Source organism: Pogoniulus pusillus, chromosome 21 (genome assembly GCF_015220805.1).
Source record: "Pogoniulus pusillus isolate bPogPus1 chromosome 21, bPogPus1.pri, whole genome shotgun sequence".
In the NCBI taxonomy this organism is placed as follows: Eukaryota; Metazoa; Chordata; class Aves; order Piciformes; family Lybiidae; genus Pogoniulus; species Pogoniulus pusillus.
The window spans coordinates 21,260,365-21,279,305 of NC_087284.1; the positions used below are offsets into that span (position 1 = coordinate 21,260,365).

General features: G+C 45.7%; 1 protein-coding gene across 5 annotated transcripts in view; it reads right to left on the minus strand.

Moving 5' to 3' along the window:
* Positions 1-2,498, minus strand: part of RPRD1A (regulation of nuclear pre-mRNA domain containing 1A) — a 28,940-nt gene extending 26,442 nt beyond the window's left edge. For 3 of the 5 annotated variants that reach the window (XM_064161211.1, XM_064161210.1, XM_064161209.1), the window contains exon 1: positions 2,136-2,498. In XM_064161211.1, the coding sequence (XP_064017281.1) occupies positions 2,136-2,286 (151 nt within the window). In that variant the 5' untranslated portion in view covers positions 2,287-2,498. The remainder of the gene's footprint in view (positions 1-2,135) is intronic. The other 2 variants (XM_064161208.1, XM_064161212.1) reach the window with 1 other exon arrangement.
* Positions 2,499-18,941: the final 16,443 nt, after the last annotated feature.

Genomic DNA, 18,941 nt, shown 5'->3' on the forward strand with positions numbered 1-18,941 from the left:
ATGAGCCTAGAAGAGTAGGCTCGAAGATCTGGAGATGAGGGTGAAAATACAAAAATATAAGGGAAAGAAACAAAAATTTAGGCCAGATTTTCACTTCCACAACACCACTGGCTAGATACAGCAGCAGTGACAGTATGGTATTTTTTGTCCATAGTCCCCAAACATAGGTAATTTAAATGATGTTTCTATGTTTTGGATGGTGGGCAAGTCAGGAGCCTTGAACTATTTACTGTTTCGCTGCTGGTGTTCTACTTGTGATGTTCTAGGAAAGTCACTTCACAGCATACTGGTCTTCCTTCTCATCTTCCACATGCTGTCTGCTTAGACCACCAAATGCACCCTCTGGCCGTTAGAGACATCTTACAATTCCATGCTGCAATCAGCAAAAAGTTAGGACCAGGCAAATGTAACTTAACATTTAGAAGGCTCAGCTACTATTGTCAGTGATGGCAAACAAAATACATCTCATGCATATAAACCATGCCAGCTTCAAATAAAGTGGTACAGGAATATAGTAAAGAAGCACTGCACATGAGGCCTAAAAGCCCAGAAACAAATGGTGCTAGATGAAGAAAGCAACTAAGCTGCTTTCAACAAAGGGAGACTAACAATTGCTTTCCACAGACCCTTGAAGGTATGTTTCCTACAAGAGGTCACCAGAAAAATCTTACTTTGAAATAGGGAAATTTGGACAACAACAGAGCATGAAAACAAGTATAGCAGCTGTACTCTAAACAGGCCAAACATTGAAAGCCATGAAAAAGCAAAGCATTTGAGCAAGAAATAGTGCTTGCCACAAACACAGTGGAAATGTGTTTATTTCACAAGCTAAAATATACTGCCATGTACGTCTGTCTTTAGGCAACTGTAAAGTTTAGTATTACTTCATACTCAAGAATTTGATTTTAGTAAACTCATCTGTGATGAAGTCATGCCCCCTAACCAAGAAGTAGTTGTGATCCAGCCATCCACTCTTCGTATTCCATTCCACGTCATGCCTGCAAGTCGACTATTCCTCTGTGCTGCATGAAATTAAGGTAGCAGTTCCAGTTTCATAAGTCCTGTAATGGTGTAGTACTATTTTTCCTCTCCATTTGAAAACTCCTTTTCCCAATGAAGATCTGTACATTCATGGGCCTCAAAAGGAAGCTTTTGGAAGAAAGTATTGTTTCCTAGGAGCAAGGTAGAGCTCTACCAAGTGATTTTTCTTTTTCTTAACTCAATACTGAATTACTTTCAGTTCCTGAACCACTGCCTGCAGCTTCAAGTTCCTTCACGTAAGAATCTTAAGTCTGCACACTCCACATCAAATATTCACTACAGCTGAGGAGACACACCTTTTTATTATGTTATCATCGATATTAGACTCCATCTACCAAATACAGTAAGCAAAAAAACCACTTTGGACACATAAAATTCTCTTCCCCGAGTATTCCCTCCACAAGAATAGTTGCTGGCATGAGCGGACAAAGCCACCACGTCAGGAAACTGAAAACTGTATTGCTGCTAACCATCATTACAGATGATGAAAGGCCTCGCCTAAAAAGAGTGGTGTTGGAACAGCTGTAGCTACCAGTATTAAAACAAACCCCCTAAAACCCGTGCTTATAACCTTGCTTCCGTTTTCCCACTTTCCTGTATCCTTTCACAAAAAGGAGGGTAAAGCATGAGAATTAAGTGTCCTTAGAGGCAGCTCGATGAGGGATAAAGGGGAATGGCAATGAGAATAAAACAAAACAAACCCACACACATGCCAAAGAAACCCAAATCCAAACCCTACACAACAGACAGATGAGGAAGTAGCACCTTCCAGCCCCCCTGTCAGCAGGAAACTGAGAACCCGGGGTTTTAACAGTTGCCCCAGTAACTCCATTCTTCCTAAAGGGCCCGGGGTGGGGGTGAGGAGGGGGCTGACCTTCCTCCCTCCCTTCCCGACAGGCCGAGAAGCCCTGTTATTCCCTCATCTGCAGCCACACAAGCTCCCGAGGGCGGTCCTCTGTTACGAAGGCCGCGCCAGCCGACGCCTCCTCAAAATACACCGCCCTGGAAGGTAGCCCCCACTCGGTCGGTACCCGAGGGCGGGAAAAGGCCTGGTGGCGGCGGCGGCGGCGTCAGAGAGGCCGTGCCAGCCTCACCTTTTCGCAGCTCTCGCTCCCACACGCTGACGATAAGCGCCGAGTGCTTGCGGTGGTGGATGAGCCACAGGCTCAGGGTCTGCACGCTCTGCTGCGAGTTGCTCAGCTCCGACAGCTTCCGCTCCAGCGCTGCCTCCGAGAATGCCGACATAGCCGGGCCGCACTCGAGCCCGCCGCCCCCACCGGCCCGGCTGGACGGCGCTCAGTCCCCGCCTCTCTGCTTCAGCGAGGGAGGAGCCGGGCAAGCCCTGTCCCTTTCCGCTTCGCCGGCCGCCGCTTTCGTGGGCCCGGGCAGGTCGGCTCCAGCGAAATGGCGGCGGCTGAACTTCCCAGGGCGCCGCTGCGCCCCGCCCCCTTCCCATCTCTCACTTCCGCCACAGGCCGGGCCCGGGCGGGCCCGCGGGAGGGCGTCACAGGTCCCTGTCGGCTCCGCCCACAGCCTTCGCGCTCCTCTCCCGATAGCGGCCGCGCGGTGTGCGGGATGCGGCTGTTACGGCGGGAGGGGGCAGGATGGGGCAGGATGAGGCCTGCTTCAGGCCGTCGGCCGGTGATGGCTTCCTTACACCCGCGGTCACCAGCCGAGCTCGTTCTCTCCCTCTAAGCGGCCGAACATCTGAAAGTCTCTGCACGGCAACCGTAGTTTACTTTAGAGAGATTTCCTGCCGAGCCTCGGGAGGCTGTAGCGTGTGGCGAGCAGAAGCAGAGCTAAGGATGGTTACTGCAAAACTCTGAATAAACATTTCACCCTGGGAAACGACATAAAAAACTACCTGAAGGGACACTGCAGCCAGGTGGGGGGTGGCCTCTTCTCCCAGGCAACCAGCAACAGAACAAGGGGACAGAGTCTCAAGCTGTGCCAGGGCAGGTCTAGGCTGGATGTTGTTAGGAAGTTGTTGGCAGAGAGAGTGATTGGCATTGGAATGGGCTGCCCAGGGAGGTGGTGGAGTCGCAGACCCTGGCGGTCTTCAAGCAAAGACTGGATGGGGCACTAAGTCTAGTTGACTGGCCAGGGCTGGGTGCTAGGTTGGGCTGGATGATCTTGGAGGTCTCTTCCAACCTGGCTGAATTTATGATTCTGTGATAAGCTAGGCCTCCCAGGAACCCAAACCAAGCAGTTTCTTTAACCTAGCGTTGGTCCCACTGGACAGCATCAGTTGCTTTTCCTATAACCACTGATGCTGTGATTCTGTTACAGACAGCCACGAGGTTTGCCGGGCACAATTCACCTGTGGTGAGGCCTTGCTGTTTACTACCTGATGTGGATTAGCATCTTTCCCTCCCCCACTATTCTGAAATTTACTGGGCCAGCTCAGACAGCTTGGAAGTAAGATGAAGCTCTATTTACAGCATGGCAAAATAAACAAACATATACATACACACACAATATTTACAAGTTTTTTTAATATGCCAATCAGAAATAACACAGAAATCCAAACTCCCTCTCTGACAAAGGAAACTGCCCAGAAGGGCTCAAAGCTCTGTTTCTCCCTACCTATCTCAGGCAAACAAAACCAAAAGCCAGCAAAGCCAACACATTAGTTGTTAGCTGACATCAGAGAAGAGATATTAGATCAGAGGAGAAATGAATGGGGCAACATCCCAAGAAAAAATGAGGAAAGATTGTTTATATTTTGTCCTTTTATCCCTCTCAGCAAACCAATGAACGATATAGACATCATCATTGTTCTCTTTTCGCAGCCAATGATCTAATTTTTCTCATTAAAATATTCCAGTTAGCCTCAAACCGGCACACCACCAATCACCTCTTCTTCATTTTCCATATGCCTTAGCAATATTATGACAAATAACTGTGATGAAAAAGTATGTATTTTTAAAACTACAGTGTTTTCTCCCTACTTCATTTCTGGTGTTCACAGAAAACGTCCCAGAGGATTGTTTCCAGACAATTTTCCTACTACTAGTTCCTAGTGAAATCATCCTTTTGAACATAATCATGGGTATGGGTGAGGGGGGAGAGTTGGGAGGTTTTGATGTGAATTCTATATACAAAAGCACCTATTTCTAAAATCATTCTATTTACAAAATAATCTGTAGCATGGATGATTTGGGGGAAACTAGAAAGGCTTTTGAAAAAAAGCATCTGACAGAAAATTAAGTTTGAAGCTGCACAGATCCCTACAGAATCTCTCGTTCTATCAATTCACTGCATATGGATTGTCAAAAACAAGAGAACCTGTAATATATTGCTATTTTTGCTATGTACAGCAGAGGACACTCTGGTATTAAGTAGAACTGGCCAGTGAAAATTAAGACAGAGCTAACCCAGATACAGACATTACGCCAAAAAAACCTAGTATGAATGGTAATATAGTAACCAACATTCAAGTTCCACTTTCTGAAAGCACATTGTCAAGAGAAACCTAATGAAATTCAACAAGGACAAGTGCAGAGTCCTGCACCTGGAAAGGAATAGTAAACTGCACCAGTACAGGTTAGGAGGTGATCTGCTGGAGAGCAGCCCCATGGAGAAGGACCTGGGAGTCCTGGTGGACAAGGATTTATCCATGGGACAGCAGTGTGCCCTTGTAGACAGGAAGGCCAATAGACCTTGGCATGCATTAAGAAGAGTGTGTCCAGCAAATCAAGGGAGGTTCTCCTCCCCCTCTGCCGTAGTGAGGACCCACCTGGAATATTGCATCCAGTTCTGGGCTCCCTAGTTCAAGAGAGACAGGGATCTACTTGAGAAAGTCCAATGGAGGGCTAGAAGGATGATTAAGGAAATGGAGTACATGCCTTATGAGGAAAGACTGAGAGACCTGGGGCTTTTAATTGTGGAAAGGAGAGGACTGAGAAGGGATCTAATAAATGTTTATAAATATATGAAGGCTGGGTGTCAGGAAGCAAGGGACAGCCTCTTCTCACTTGTGCCCTGGTAATAGGAAAAGGGACAATGGATGTAAACTATAGTGCAGGAAATTTCACCTCAACACAAGGAAGAACTTTTTTACTGTAAGGGTCACAGAGCACTGGAACAGGCTGCCCAGAGAGGTTGTGGAGTCTCCTTCTCTGAAGACACTGCCCAGGTTGCCAGGAAAGCCAATGGCACCCTGGGTTGTACTGGAAGCACTGTGGCCAGCAGGAACGGGGAGCTGATCACCCCCCTGTACTCAGCACTGGTGAAGCCACACCTCGAGTATTGTGTTCAGTTCTGGGCACCACAATACAAGAGAGATGTGGAGGTCCGGAGGAGGGCAACAAAGCTGGAGGAGGGCCTGGAGAATGAGCCTTATGAGGAGCGACTGAGAGAGCTGGGGATGGTTGGTTTGCGGAAGAGGAGGCTGAGGGCAGACCTCATTGTTCTCTACAGCCACCCGAAGGGACATTGTGGAGAGACTGCTGCTGGTCTCTTCTGACAGGTGACTGGAGACAGAACAAGGGGGAATGGCCTCAAGCTGAGGCTGGAGAGGTTTAGACTGGACATTAGCAAAAAGTTTTTTACAGGCAGAGTGGTCAGGGACTGGAATGAGCTGCCCAGGGAGGTGGTGGAGTCACCAAGCCTGGATGTGTTTAAGGGTCGTTTGGATGTGGTGCTTAAGGCTGTGGTTTAAGGTGAATGTTGTGGAGAAGGGTTCTAAGTTAGACTTGGTGATCGTGAGGGGCTTTGCCAACCTGCATGTTTCTGTGCTTCTGTGAAAGGTCTCCCTTTTAACTTACTGAATGTGTGCAGTTGTCAGAAAGGAAATGCAAAGGGCACAATACAGTTCATGTCTCACAAGCTTTTTGTCAAAAGGCTTAAACTTAACAGAGGTAGCTGAGAAACTGAAGTTTGTTTTCACCTATATGACTTTCATCTGAGTACTCATAGAAAGGGTAATATTTCTGCAGAGCACTTAACCATCAATAGGCAGCTTAGAAATGCCAGCTGTAATTAAGATACTTGGATACAGAACAACACTTTACTATTAGCATGATTAAGCAAAAATAAGTAAGTAGCACTTCTATTTATATACTCTTTCGGTGCAGAAATCTCTTTACAAAAATAATCTCTACAAATCTTCTAGCAATTACCATAACTTGGATCTTTTCCTCTTGCTTCATAGAAGGTTCATTTCCAGATACATTAATTGAAACCATGCCAACTGAACACTCTAGTAATACAATATTTTACAAATTAATACATTGATTCTGTGTAATTATTTAAGGCTCATCTTGAACTTGTTTCCTGCCACTGCATTTTCCAAAGGAAGTTTAATTTTCTGATTAGTTATTGTGAAGATGATTTATTTTGCAACTGAAATGTTCGTTTTAAGGCTAAGAAGATTCAGAATAAAATAGGCTATGAAATTGTAGGATATACTCAATGTGAAACTTTTGAAAGTGATTGGCATTCCTTTTCCACTTGTCCTGGAAGGCCAAAGTAGGCTTTTCCAGACATGTTTTCTGCTCTCCCTCTCTCCTGTCATTGGGGGATGCGACCATGGGAAAGAAAGACAAAAGGCTCTGGTGCCTCCAAGCCTCCTTCTAAACCTGCAAACAGGGCACCCTCATGTGTTTATACACTTAGAATCACAGAATCAACCAGGTTGGAAGAGACCTCCAAGATCAGCCAGTCCAACCTAGCACCCAGTCCTGTCCAATCAACCAGACCATGGCACTAAGTGCCTCATCCAGGCTTTGCTTGAACATCACCAGGGATGGTGACTCCACCACCTCCCTGGGCAGCCCATTCCAATGCCAATCACTCTCTCTGGCAAGAACTTCCTCCTAACATCCAGCCTAGGTCTCCTGTGGCACAACTTGAGGCTGTGGCCCCTTGTTCTATTGCTGGTTGCCTGGCAGAAGAGACCAACCCCACCTGGCTACAGCCTCCCTTCAGGTAGTTGTAGACAGCAATGAGCTCTGCCCTGAGCCTCCTCTTCTCCAATGTGCACACCCCCAGCTCCTTCAGCCTGTCACAGGGCTGTGCTCCAGGCCCCTCTCCAGCTTCGTTGCCCTTCTCTGGACACGTTCCAGCACCTCAACATCTCTCTTGAATTGAGTAGCCTAGAACTGGACATAGGACTCAAGGTGTGGCCTGACCAGTGTTGAGTACAGGGGCAGAACAACCTCCTTTGCTCTACTGGCCACACTGTTCCCAATCCAGGCCAGGATGCCATTGGCTCTCCTGGGCACCTGGGCACACTGCTGGCTTATGTTTATTCAGCCATAGACCAGTACCTCCAGATCCCTCTTTGCCTGGCTGCTCTCCAGCCACTCTGTCTGCAGCCTGTAGTGCTGGGGTGGTGATGTTTTTTGGGAGCTGATAAATTAGTTTGGTTTCTACTAGTGCAGCAGAGTAGAATTCTTAAAGCCTTAAACAATATGCATTCCAGTGAGAAAACTGTAATCCATTTTGGTTTTCTGTGAAACCACTCCAATCCCTCTAGGAGATCTTGGTGGAAAATCAGATTATTTGAAAAATTTTGCTCCTTAAAATTGGAGAATTGGTAAATAGTGGAGAAAAAGAAATGGAACTGTTAATTGTAGGAATCCATCATACATGAAACTGCTGTTAGGATTATCCTCTCTCAGTTGTTGTTTGTTTTTTTTTGGTTTTTTTTGTTTTTTTTTTTTTGTTTTCTCTCAGGCTAGGTTTTATTTCTTCCTGCTTTCTAAGTATTTTCAATGCTGCACTCTACTTCCATTCTGAAATGACAAGAACAGGCAGTTCATTTAACTTACCTTGATTATCTCATCCTGACTCTAGAGAATCTACCTTGCTTCTGTTTTCCATAACTGGAAAGCAGCCCTGTGGAGAGGGACCTGGGGGTCCTGGTGGATAACGATTTAACCATGGCACAGCAATGTGCCCTTGTAGCCAAGAAGGCCAATGGGGTCCTGGGGTGTATTAGGAAGAGTGTGTCCAGCAGATCAAGGGAGGTTCTTCTCCCCCTCTACTCTGCCCTGCTGAGACCTCATCTTGAATACTGCCTTCAGTTTTGGGCTCCCCAGTTGAAGAGGGACAGGGATCTGCTGGAGAGAGTCCAGCAGAGGGCTAGGAGGATGATTAGGGGACTGGAGGGCATGGCTGATGAGAAGAGGCTGAGGGACCTGGGGCTGCTTAGTCTGGAGAAGAGAAGACTGAGAGGGGATTTGATAAATGTTTTTATGTATCTGAAGGCTGGCTGGGGAGTGGCTCTGCTCACTTGGTCCCTGGGATAGAACAAGGAGCAATGGGTGCAAATTGCAGCAAAGGAGATTCTGCCTCAACACAAGGGGAAACTTCTTTATTGTAAGGGTCACAGAGCACTGGCACAGGCTGCCCAGAGAGGTTGTGGAGCCTCCTTCTCTGGAGCCTTCCAAGGCCTGTCTGGATGCATTCCTCTGTGACCTGTGTTAGACAGGATTGTCCTGCTCTGGCAGGGGGGTTGGACTCGATGATCTCTTTGGGCCCCTTCCAACGCCTAACATCCTGTGAGCCTGTGATAACAACACTGTAGAGAAGTACAGTTAACATAATTGATTATTTCACATTATTGCTTAAATGAAAACATCAAAGAAACCTGGGACTTGACCTCATCTGTCTCATTGCCTCAAAAAATGCTTGAAATTTATAATCAGTTTGCCAGAGCATTTATTACTGTTCTTATTATTTTTGCTTTTAATATTGAACTGAAGTCAATAAAAAGCACTGGTCAGGTGCCATATAATTATTTAGCCCATCTTTATAAAAGAGTTGCTACTGATGATGCATTCAGTATTTTATTGTGGGTTTTTATGTTCAAGGCATTCTAGTCCTTTGTTATTCACTTGTGTCTCACAAAATTAGATATCACAAGCATACCTTTAACTCCTCATAAGCCATGTTCTTTCCAAACAGGAGGTGGAGACAAAGAACACAAAATGCTTGCCGTTGTTATCTTTCTGCTGACCTGAGATTTGTATCTCTGGAAACTCTGTAAAACAAACTCAGATCTCACTTGTGCTAATGCATCCACCTGCAAGGTGCTCCAGTTTTCTTTGAGAAGCCTTGTGTGTTTGGGAAAGCTTTGCAATCTTCATGAATCATAGAATCAAAGAATGGTTTAGGTTGGAAGGGATCTCATAGCTCATCCAGTTCCAACCCCCTGCCATAGGCAGGGACACCTCCCACTGGAACATGTCGTTCAAGGCCTCATCCAACCTTGCCTTGAACACACCTCCAGGTAGGGAGCATCCACAACCTCCCTGGGCAACCTGTGCCAATGTTTCATCACTCTCACTGTAAAGAACTTCTTCCTAACATCCAGTTTAAATCTCCCCTCTGCCAGTTTAAACCCATTCATCCTCATCCTGTTTTTACAAGACCTTGTCAGTAGTACCCCTTTGTCTTCCTGTAGCCCACTTCTGATACTGGAAGACCACTGCAAGGTCTCCTTGAAGCCTTCTCTTCTCCAGGCTGAAGAGCCCCAACTCTTGTAGCCTGTCATAGCAGAGCTGCTGCAGCCCTCTGAGCATCTTAGTGGCCTCCTCTGGACCTGCTCCAAGAGTTCCATGTCCTTTTGTTGGGGGCTCCAGAACCTGCACACAGTACTCCAGGTGAGGTCCAGGAGAGCACAGTAAAGGGGCAGAATCCCCTCCCTTGCCCTGCTTGCAATGCTGCTCTTGCTGCAGCCCAGCACACAATAACAATATTCTGTGTACTCTTCCACCTGGCTGCAGAACTCTTTACTAGGTCACTGGTAAAGATGTTAAGCAGTTCTGTGTTTTTAGCAGCCATGAGGAAAGCCTTTCCTAACTGTCTGCTAGGTGGCCCAGTCTTCAAAATAATGATGCAGACAGTTTTCCACCCTTCTTCTATTGCACTTTTCTAGTCCATATGACCACAGCTGAGCTAGAAGGATGTGCTAGAGGACCATATGGAAATCCTAGTAAAAGGCTTTCAGTATATATGACATATATTTCTTTCCCTTCATCTTTGGAGGCAGTCATTTAATTCCAGAGGGCACTCAGGCTGGTCAGCTATGATATGCCAATGGCAAATCGATGCTGCCTGTTCTTAATCACTGTCCTGTCATTCAAACATCTCAAATCACTTTCCAGTAGTTGTATCATCTTTTCAGGATGACTGAACTGTGATTCCTTGCCTGCTTTTACAATATTGGTTTTTGGTCTTTCTGGTCATTTGGGACCTCATCTGCCTCCCAAGGGATCCTTCTAAGCAGGCCAAAGTCTGCCTTCCAGTCCTGCTGACTCCCCTTCTTCTTCAAGAATGGAGAACTCCGGGATTGCTATGCCTCAGGTGTTCTCCAGCCATCACATCACCCACCACTCCTTCTCTGTTCACAAAGATCAGCTCCAGTGGGGCATCTTCCCTAGCTGGTTTACTCAGCAGCTGTGGCAGGAAATTGTCTTCCAGAGACTTCAGAAACTTCCTAGGCTGTTTCTCCTCTGCTGTTTTCCAGCAGACATCTGGGAATTTGAAGTGCCCCACAAGAACAATGGCTAGCGGTCGTGAGACTTCTCCCAGTTGCTTATGGAATAACTCATCTGTCTGCCTTTTGCCTTCTCCCTAATTCTTACCCATAAGCACTCAACTGCATCATCACCGTCACAGAGATCAAGGCAGTCTGAACGCTCCCTAACACATGGGCCCACCCCATCATTCTTCTTTGCCTACCCTGTCTGAAAAGCCTGTAGCCATCTATGGCAGCACCTGTCATGATGGCATCTCTGTCATAGTTTCCCTGGTCCATGTTGGCTTCTGGATCCCCCTGTTTGTTGCCCATGCTCTGTGCATTGGTGTACATGCACTTCAGCTGAGCTATTGATCCTGCCACATTTTGCAGGCAGAAGACCTAATTTCTACCCATCCCTTTTCAGGTGTTCCCATGGTTACTAACCAATTAATCCTTGTCTCTCTGCTACTGAATGGATCTCTGCTTCTATTCCCTTCCCCCTTCAAATCTAGTTTAAATCCCTTTCTGTGAGCCCTGCTAGCTCTTGTTCATCTCCCTTTGGAGAGATATATTCTGGATAGCTGAGTGTTGTGATTTGTAACCAGTATGTTTTGATCTCCAGTCTGTGATACATGACAGACACAGTATTTGGTATGTTCTGTTGTCCTGGTCTGAGCTAGACCAGAAATAATCCTGGGTTTTATTTTCTGGAAAGCCCTGCCCTCAAACTATGTACAGAACTGCTTAAATTTTATTTACAGGTTCCAATTCACAGAATCACAGAGGCAGTTAGGGTTGGAAGGGACCACAAGGATCATCTAGTTCCAACCTCCCTGCCATGCCCAGGGACACCCTACCCTAGAGCAGCCTACCCTTAAACACCTCCAGGGATGGAGCCTCAAGCACCTCCCTGAGCAACCCATTCCAGCCTCTCACCACTCTCATGCTGAACAACTTCCTCCTCACGTCCAATCTGAATCTCCCCACCTCCAGCTTTGCTCCATTCCCCCTAGTCCTATCACTCCCTGATAGCCTAAAAAGTCCTTCTCCAGGAAGCTGAGTTAATATTTGGTTTGTATATACTTCATTTTATTGTTATTATGTTCATTAGAGATGGTTTAGTTTTCTTTTCCAAGCTTTCTTCTTCCCTTTTTCGTCCTCTTTGAGAAGGGAGAAGAGTTAACAGAGAGCATCTGTTACTCACCTGTCACTTGCCCCGTGACACATGTTTAAATACTGTGCTTAATCTGATCAGAGAGAAGACAGCCTCCTGATTCACAGTTCAGGAAAATTACCCATTTCACTCCTCTGTCCCCTGTTTACTCAAGCTGCAGTTTCAACAGTGTAGAACAGAAAACCATAGAGACCTGACTTCTGCCAGTTGACAGGTTTGCAGGTTGCTTCAGTAGCATCCCAGGCTGCTACGCTAATCTTGGCAGCAGGGATTCTTGATGATGTGGCAACTTCAGGTGTACTAGAATTAGCAGTAGGTGGGCAGAAAACACTTCAGTACGAGAAGAAAACATGTTTTCCTTCCATAAAGTTCTACAGAGCTAGGAGAGGGGTTACAGCTTTTATTTTAGAAAGGACTTTGGCTTCAGCCACCACAATTTTGGTTAAATACCACAAAGATACTTCTAAATCTCCTAGGTCTGTTGTCACTTTATTTTTGTCACTTGAAGAGAGTATAAACACACAAGAAACTATTTTAAAGTTCATAGCTTATGAAGTATTTGCTGTGTAAAACAATTTGATCACTTGGCCTCCTTTTAGAATGAGTATAATCCTCTCTAAGTGGTAAAAAGTACCTGGGTTTTGGTGTGACAAGTAAGTAGTGTTCTAATACCTATCATAGCAAAGCTCTCCAACTGTGGGAAGTTAAGATTCATGCCTGCTACATTATTCAGACATTTTCAGGGTGGTTCTAAAGAAAGAAAAGAATCCTTTCAGTAGAAAAGTGGAACTGTGAATTGAGTTTTTGGAAAGACTAACAAAATACTGCTTCTTGGAATGCTTCACAATGAATGCAATTATTTGAGCCTAAAATCTGCAGGAAGGGAGCCTACCTTTCATTGTACTCTCTGTACAATTCTACTTCAGCCATGCCAACCCTTGACATACACCTTAAGGTGTTTTGTACCCCACAAACATGTCTAGCTCTATACCTCAAGCATCATGACTAAAGATCCCATAGCAGCAAATAGTTTCCTTTCTGTGGCCAGTAAGATGAGTTCTGTTTCTTGAATAAGCAGCTTTGCTCACAGACAGTTTCAGTCCACTTGTGTGCAGTTGGAAGTGTAATGAAACATTAAATGCTGCATAAAGTGTAATTTAAAACCATTCTGACTTTAAAATTAGCAAGTTGTTTTCCTTTGCTTAGCAGTAGTGTCTCTTTCATTCTAAGATCTGCAACTTGTACTTCTCAAAGTTTTAAAAGAGCTGTTGGGCTGGTTGAGAATAAGAGGTTCTCAAAATGTGTGTTATGTGGAGGAACAAAAATGTCAGTCTCATTGCTTCTTATGCTCTGTTTCTTAACACTTGACAGTCTAACCCATTTTTTTATGGTGTTCTGAACAGTTAAGTAGAAGAGAAAAATGAAAACATACTTATTTCCAGATGAAAACATTGGAGTAGGCCTGTTCTAGCTTGGTGAAAATGCATCTAGGAATTCGGATTTACAGACAAGTTACTGCTTTTCATATACACTGCCACTCATAAGCATAGAATCAGAAGAGACCTGTCCTCACAGCAGAGCTGTTGCAGCCCTCTGAGCATCTTTGTGGCCTTCTCTGAACTGGGTCCAACAGTTCCATGTCCTTCTTGTGCTGGGGGCTCCAGAAGTGCACACAGGACTGCAGGTGGGGTTTCAGGAGTGCAGAGCCAAGGGGCAGAATCCCCTCCCTTGCCCTGTGCCCACACTGCTCTTGCTGCACCCAGCACAGGGTTGTGTCTGGGCTGCACTCACACTGCAGGCTCCTGTGGAGCTTTTCAGCAGCCCAGACCCCCAGGTCCTTTTCCTCAGGGCTGCTCTCAGCCATTCCCCACCCAGCCTGGAGCTGTGCTTGGGATTGCACTGACTCAGGTGCAGGATCTTACACTTGGCCTTGTTGAATGTCATGAGGTTGGCCTGGGCACACCTCTCCAGCCTGCCCAGGTCCCTCTGGATGGATCCTTGCCCTCTAGCAAGTCGACTGTGCCACACAGCTTGGTGTCATCTGCAAATGTGCTGAGGGTGCACTGATTCTTCTGTCCATATCGCTGACAAAGATGTTACACAGCACTGGTGCCAGCACTGCCTCCTGAGGGAGCCACTTGGCACTGGTCTTGAGGTGGACATTGTGCCCTTCATCACCACCCTCTGCATGCCACCCTCCAGCCCATTCCTTATCCTTTTATATGGGACAAAATGAAATTAATTACAAGCTGAAATGGGTTCTTGAGGAACAAAGTTGTTCTATACTCTCCAGCCAAACAGATAAAAAGCTGAACTTCTTTTGGATCATTGTCTAGTCTTTCAGGGCACAAACTGGCTTCCTTTTGGATGACAGCAATTGGAAAGGTTTGTTTCAAGAAACAATGTGTGCTCAATCTGTACAACCAGATTAGGACTCGTCTGAAATAAAAGCCCTGAGTGTAGCACACAGCTCACATCATTAGCACTGCTGCTTTCATCTCAGCTTCCATCACCTACATAAAAGGTCTAAATTACTTAATAGATTAAAAAGATCTTTTTGTTTGGTTTGTTTTTTTTTTTGGCATCTGAAAACAGATCCAATAATCCATCCTCACAGCACTTAGCACACTGAGTATTTAACCTTGAAATCATTTAGAATCAACTCCAGTCTGAGCTTTTTGACAGCAAGCTAAGCTGCATGTTTCTGTTTGAGAAGCGTGTATCTGTATTGTTCCTGCCTGAGGACCTCTCCAGTCAGGAAAGGATGCATCAGCTGTCACCCTGTGACCACGTGCCAGCCACAGGGGACAAGTGTATGGCTCATTATCAGTGACCAATTCTGACCTTAAGCAGTGCTTTCTCTTTTCTTTAAAAATCGAGTTAAAGGGCAATGCTCATAATGTGTCCATTGAAGGAGGATCCTTCTTCCTCTCTGCCTTCAACTAAGGAGTTCTGTTAAGACTTTGGCCACTCTAAAAACGCTCCTCTTTCCACACAGAAGGATTATGTTTCAGTCTTAGGCATGCAATTCTCATTTTGGCATATAGAGATACTTTTTTGGAAGATCTGTTATACAAATACTTGCTGCACCAGTAGAGGCTGGGTGGTGATCTGCTAGAGAGTAGCCCTGTGGAGAAGGACCTGGGAGTGCTGGTGGCTAACAAGTTACCCATGGCACAGCAATGTGCCCTTGTGGCCAAGAAGGCCAATGGGATCCTAGGGTGTATTAGGAAGAGTGTGTCCAGCAGATCAAGGGAGGTTCTCCTCCCCCTCTACTCTGCTCTAGTGAGACCTCATCTTAAATACTGTCTTCAGGTTTGGGCTCCCCAGTTGAAGAGGGACAGGGATCTGCCGGAGAGGGTCCAGTGGAGGGCTACGAGGATGATGAGGGGACTGGAGCACTGCCTGATGAGGTGAGGCTGAGGGACCTGGGGCTGCTTAGTCTGGAGAAGAGAAGCCTGAGAGGGGATTTAATAAATGTCTATAAACATCTGAGGGCTGGGGGTCAGGAAGGGGGGGACAGGCTCTGCTCACTGCTCCCTGGGATAGGACAAGGAGCAATGGGTGTAAGCTGCAGCACAGGAGGTTCCACCTCAACACAGGGGGGAACTTCATTACTGTAAGGGTCCCAGAGCCCTGGCACAGGCTGCCCAGAGAGGTTGTGGAGTCTCCTTCTCTGGAGCCTTTCAAGGCCTGTCTGGATGTGCTCCTCTGTGATCTGTGCTAGATTGTTTTGTCCTGCCCTGGCAGTGGGGTTGGACTCAATGATCTCCTTGGGTTCCTTCCAGTCCCTAACATCCTGTGATCCTGGACTTCCTGTCTTGACTCCTTTAAAGTTTCCTGCCTGTTAACACCTCCAGCAGCTAATTCATGAGGCAGTTCCTCAAGACTGAGAGGTTAGTCCTTAGTCTGAATGTATGGAGGTATAAAGAGATTATTCGCCCACTTTGTCTTTTGTTTTCGGGGAGGATTTTGCTCTTGGAAATCATTATTGGAGAGAACAATAGGTGTCTGAGATGAAATAAACCCAGTTTTCTAGGACTGCTTTGTCAACCAATAACTAAAAACACAGCAGCATTATTTGTGTGCTGCTGGTGGCAAATCAATCAGCTTCAGCTCCTGAGTCCTGCGCCTCCAGCTGAATCCACAGCATTATTGTTTTGTGTGCTGCTTAACAGAGAATAACCTTTTGGACCCTTACTTTCTGCATTTCCTCATGATGACATGATATTTAGTTATCATGCTCACTAGAAAATAACAGGATCCAAGTACCACAAACAGAAACTTTAATATCAAAATACCCCAACTTGAGTCAAGTTTAAATCCGTTCCAGCAACAGGAATCCAACCTGATAGAAAACTCTTATTTATGGTATCATAGAATCAATCAGGTTGGAAGAGACCTCCAAGATCATCCAGTCCAACCTAGCACCCAGCTCTAGCCAATCAACCAGACCATGGCACTAAGTGCCTCATCCAGGCTTTGCTTGAACACCTCCAGGATCGGTGCCTCCACCACCTCCCTGGGCAGCCCATTCCAATGCCAATCACTCTCTCTGCCAGCAACTTCCGCCTAACATCCAGCCTAGACCTGCCCTGGCACAACTTGAGACTGTGTCCCCTTGTTCTCTTGCTGGTTGTCTGGGAGAAGAGACCAAACCCCACCTGGCTACAGCCTCCCTTCAGGTAGTTGTAGACAGCAATGAGCTCTGCCCTGAGCCTCCTCTTCTCCAACATGCACACCCCCAGCTCCCTCAGCCTCTCCTCACAGGGCTGTGCTCCAGGCCCCTCACCAGCTTTGTTGCCCTTCTCTGGACACCTTCCAGTACCTCAACATCTCTCTTGAACTGAGGAGCCCAGAACTGGACACAGTACTCAAGGTGTGACCTGACCAGTGTTGAGTACAGGGGCAGAATAACCTCCCTTGTCCTGCTGCCCACACTGTTCCTTATGGAAGCCAGGATGCCATTGGCTCTCTTGGCCACCTGGGCACACTGCTGCCTCATGTTCAGCTACTACCTCCCAGTACCCCCCGGCCTCTTTCTTCCTGGCTGCTCTCAGCCACTCTGTTGCCTTGAAAAAGTTTTTTGGTTTTTTTTTTAATAAGTAGGCTTGTTTAGAATGTAATTTGCAGAAATAAAGCCATTGTCTTTCTCTGGAGATTTGTTTTTTACTATTAGTTACCACCAGGCAGTGCATTTAATGTAATTTCCAGAGCCTTAAATTAAGCTCTGTGAGAAGCTTGTGGATACAGTCCTTATTAAAGAAAGACACCTAAGCTGTAAGAAAGTGAATAGGCAGTAATCCTTATTAACATGAAAGCAGTAGAATTTTAAGCTGAATTATTGTTTAATTGAATTAATTTGAGTGCAGACATTTGGATTTGCTTCGTATATCCATGCCTTAATGATTACCTGATTGGAAGTACATCTCATTTAATGATGTAGTATTTGCAGCTTAGTCTTTTCTGTTTACATTTCCTTCTGTAAGCAGGAAAAAAAAGGCTTTGATAAAGTGAAAGACTGTAAAAACAATGTCATTTATTCATTACTACCTCTCTGTGTCTTCTTTATATTCTTGTGGAGATGTAGGCAAGAGCTTGAATTGCCTTCAGCAAGAATTATGTGCAGTCTTGAATTCAAAATGTGCACTACTGCTCATTTAGAAACGTGGTGGAGCACAATAACCTAAATTAACCTCTGATGTAAATCAATCTTACTTTGGCACAGTGGGCTTCAGAACAGCCATGACTTTTCATAGGTAGCTTGCTTGACAGAGCTGGAAAGGAGGAAGATTCTGTGAAACAGCTTGGATGGGCAAGGTTAGTTTTCAGTAATCACAGAGTGTTAGGGGCTGGAAGGGACCTTGAAAGGTCATCTAGTGCAATGCCTCTGACAGAGCAGGTTCTCCTAGAGCAGATCACACAGAAACACACCCAGGTGGGTTTTGAATGTCTCCAGAGAGGGAGTCTCCACAACCCCCCTGGGTAGCCTCTTCCAGGGTTCTGTCACCCTCGCAGGGGATAAATATTTTCATCATGGTTCCATGGAACTTCCTATGCCTCAGCTTCCACCCATTGCCCCTTGTCCTATCACTGGGCATCACCCAGCAGAGCCTGGCTCCAGCCTCCTGGCACTTGCCCTTTATGCATTTGTAAACACTAATGAGGTCACCTCCCAATCCCCTCTTCCCCAAGCTCTGTACAGCTTTGCAAAATTAAGTTGACTTTGTGAATACCTGTGACCCACTTGGAAGAATCAGGAAGGGTGTATGAGGAACGAATTCTGCTATCTGGTCAATTCTCATATTAAAATGAATGGTATTACACCCCTTAGGTGCTAAAGACTGGCTCCATGTTTTAAAGAGTGACTGTTCTAGATTTTACTTTGCCCAAAAAAAAAAAAAGCCAAATATTGAGTCAGAAGTCTTGAGGGAGCAACGGAAGAGAAGACAGAGAGAAAAAACCTGTAGGCAAGCTTTTGACAGAGGTGATTCCCTACAGACCCAGAAAAGGTTAAAGAAACCACTGGATTATATATTGAGTGGCAGCTTGCAGAATGCAATACACCATTAGAAGAAATAATATGGAAGGAAAGAGAGAGATGTTAAATGTTTCTGTGTATGATAATTTTTGTCTAATTTGTTGTCTTCATCAGAAAGAAGTTTAGTTATTTTTTTAGTCTGTGTCTTCTAGCAAAAAAAGACTAATTTCTGGAAGGGAAATGCATGAATAGCAGAACTATTACACTTCTTGTCATACAGAATATTGCTGGGTGTCCTCTTTAGGATGATCCATCTGATGTCATGAGATAGGAGGGGGAAGTTGTTCATCGTGAGAGTGGTGAGAGCCTGGAATGGGTTGCCCAGGAGATGGTTGAGTCCCCATCCCTGGAGGTGTTTAAGGCCAGGCTGGATGAGGCTGTGGCCAGGCTAATCTAGGGTAGGGTGTCCCTGCCCATGGCAGGAGGGTTGGAACTAGACAATCCTTGTGGTCCCTTCCAACCTTGACTGATTCTATGATTAGGTTCTTTACCTTGTTGGTAACCCAAAATCAAATCATACTACCTTCTGCTTGCCTGCCTGTGTTTCAGTGTTCACTCATGACATTTGTTCTGTGGTTCCTTGGGTTCTTCTTTTGTTTCTCTTTGCTGAAGAATGTGCAATATGTTTATTGGCAGTCATACATTAGCATCAGTCACTGCAGATAGACTGTAAACCTCAGATGAGCATCTGTCACCCTTGCATGGGCCAGTTC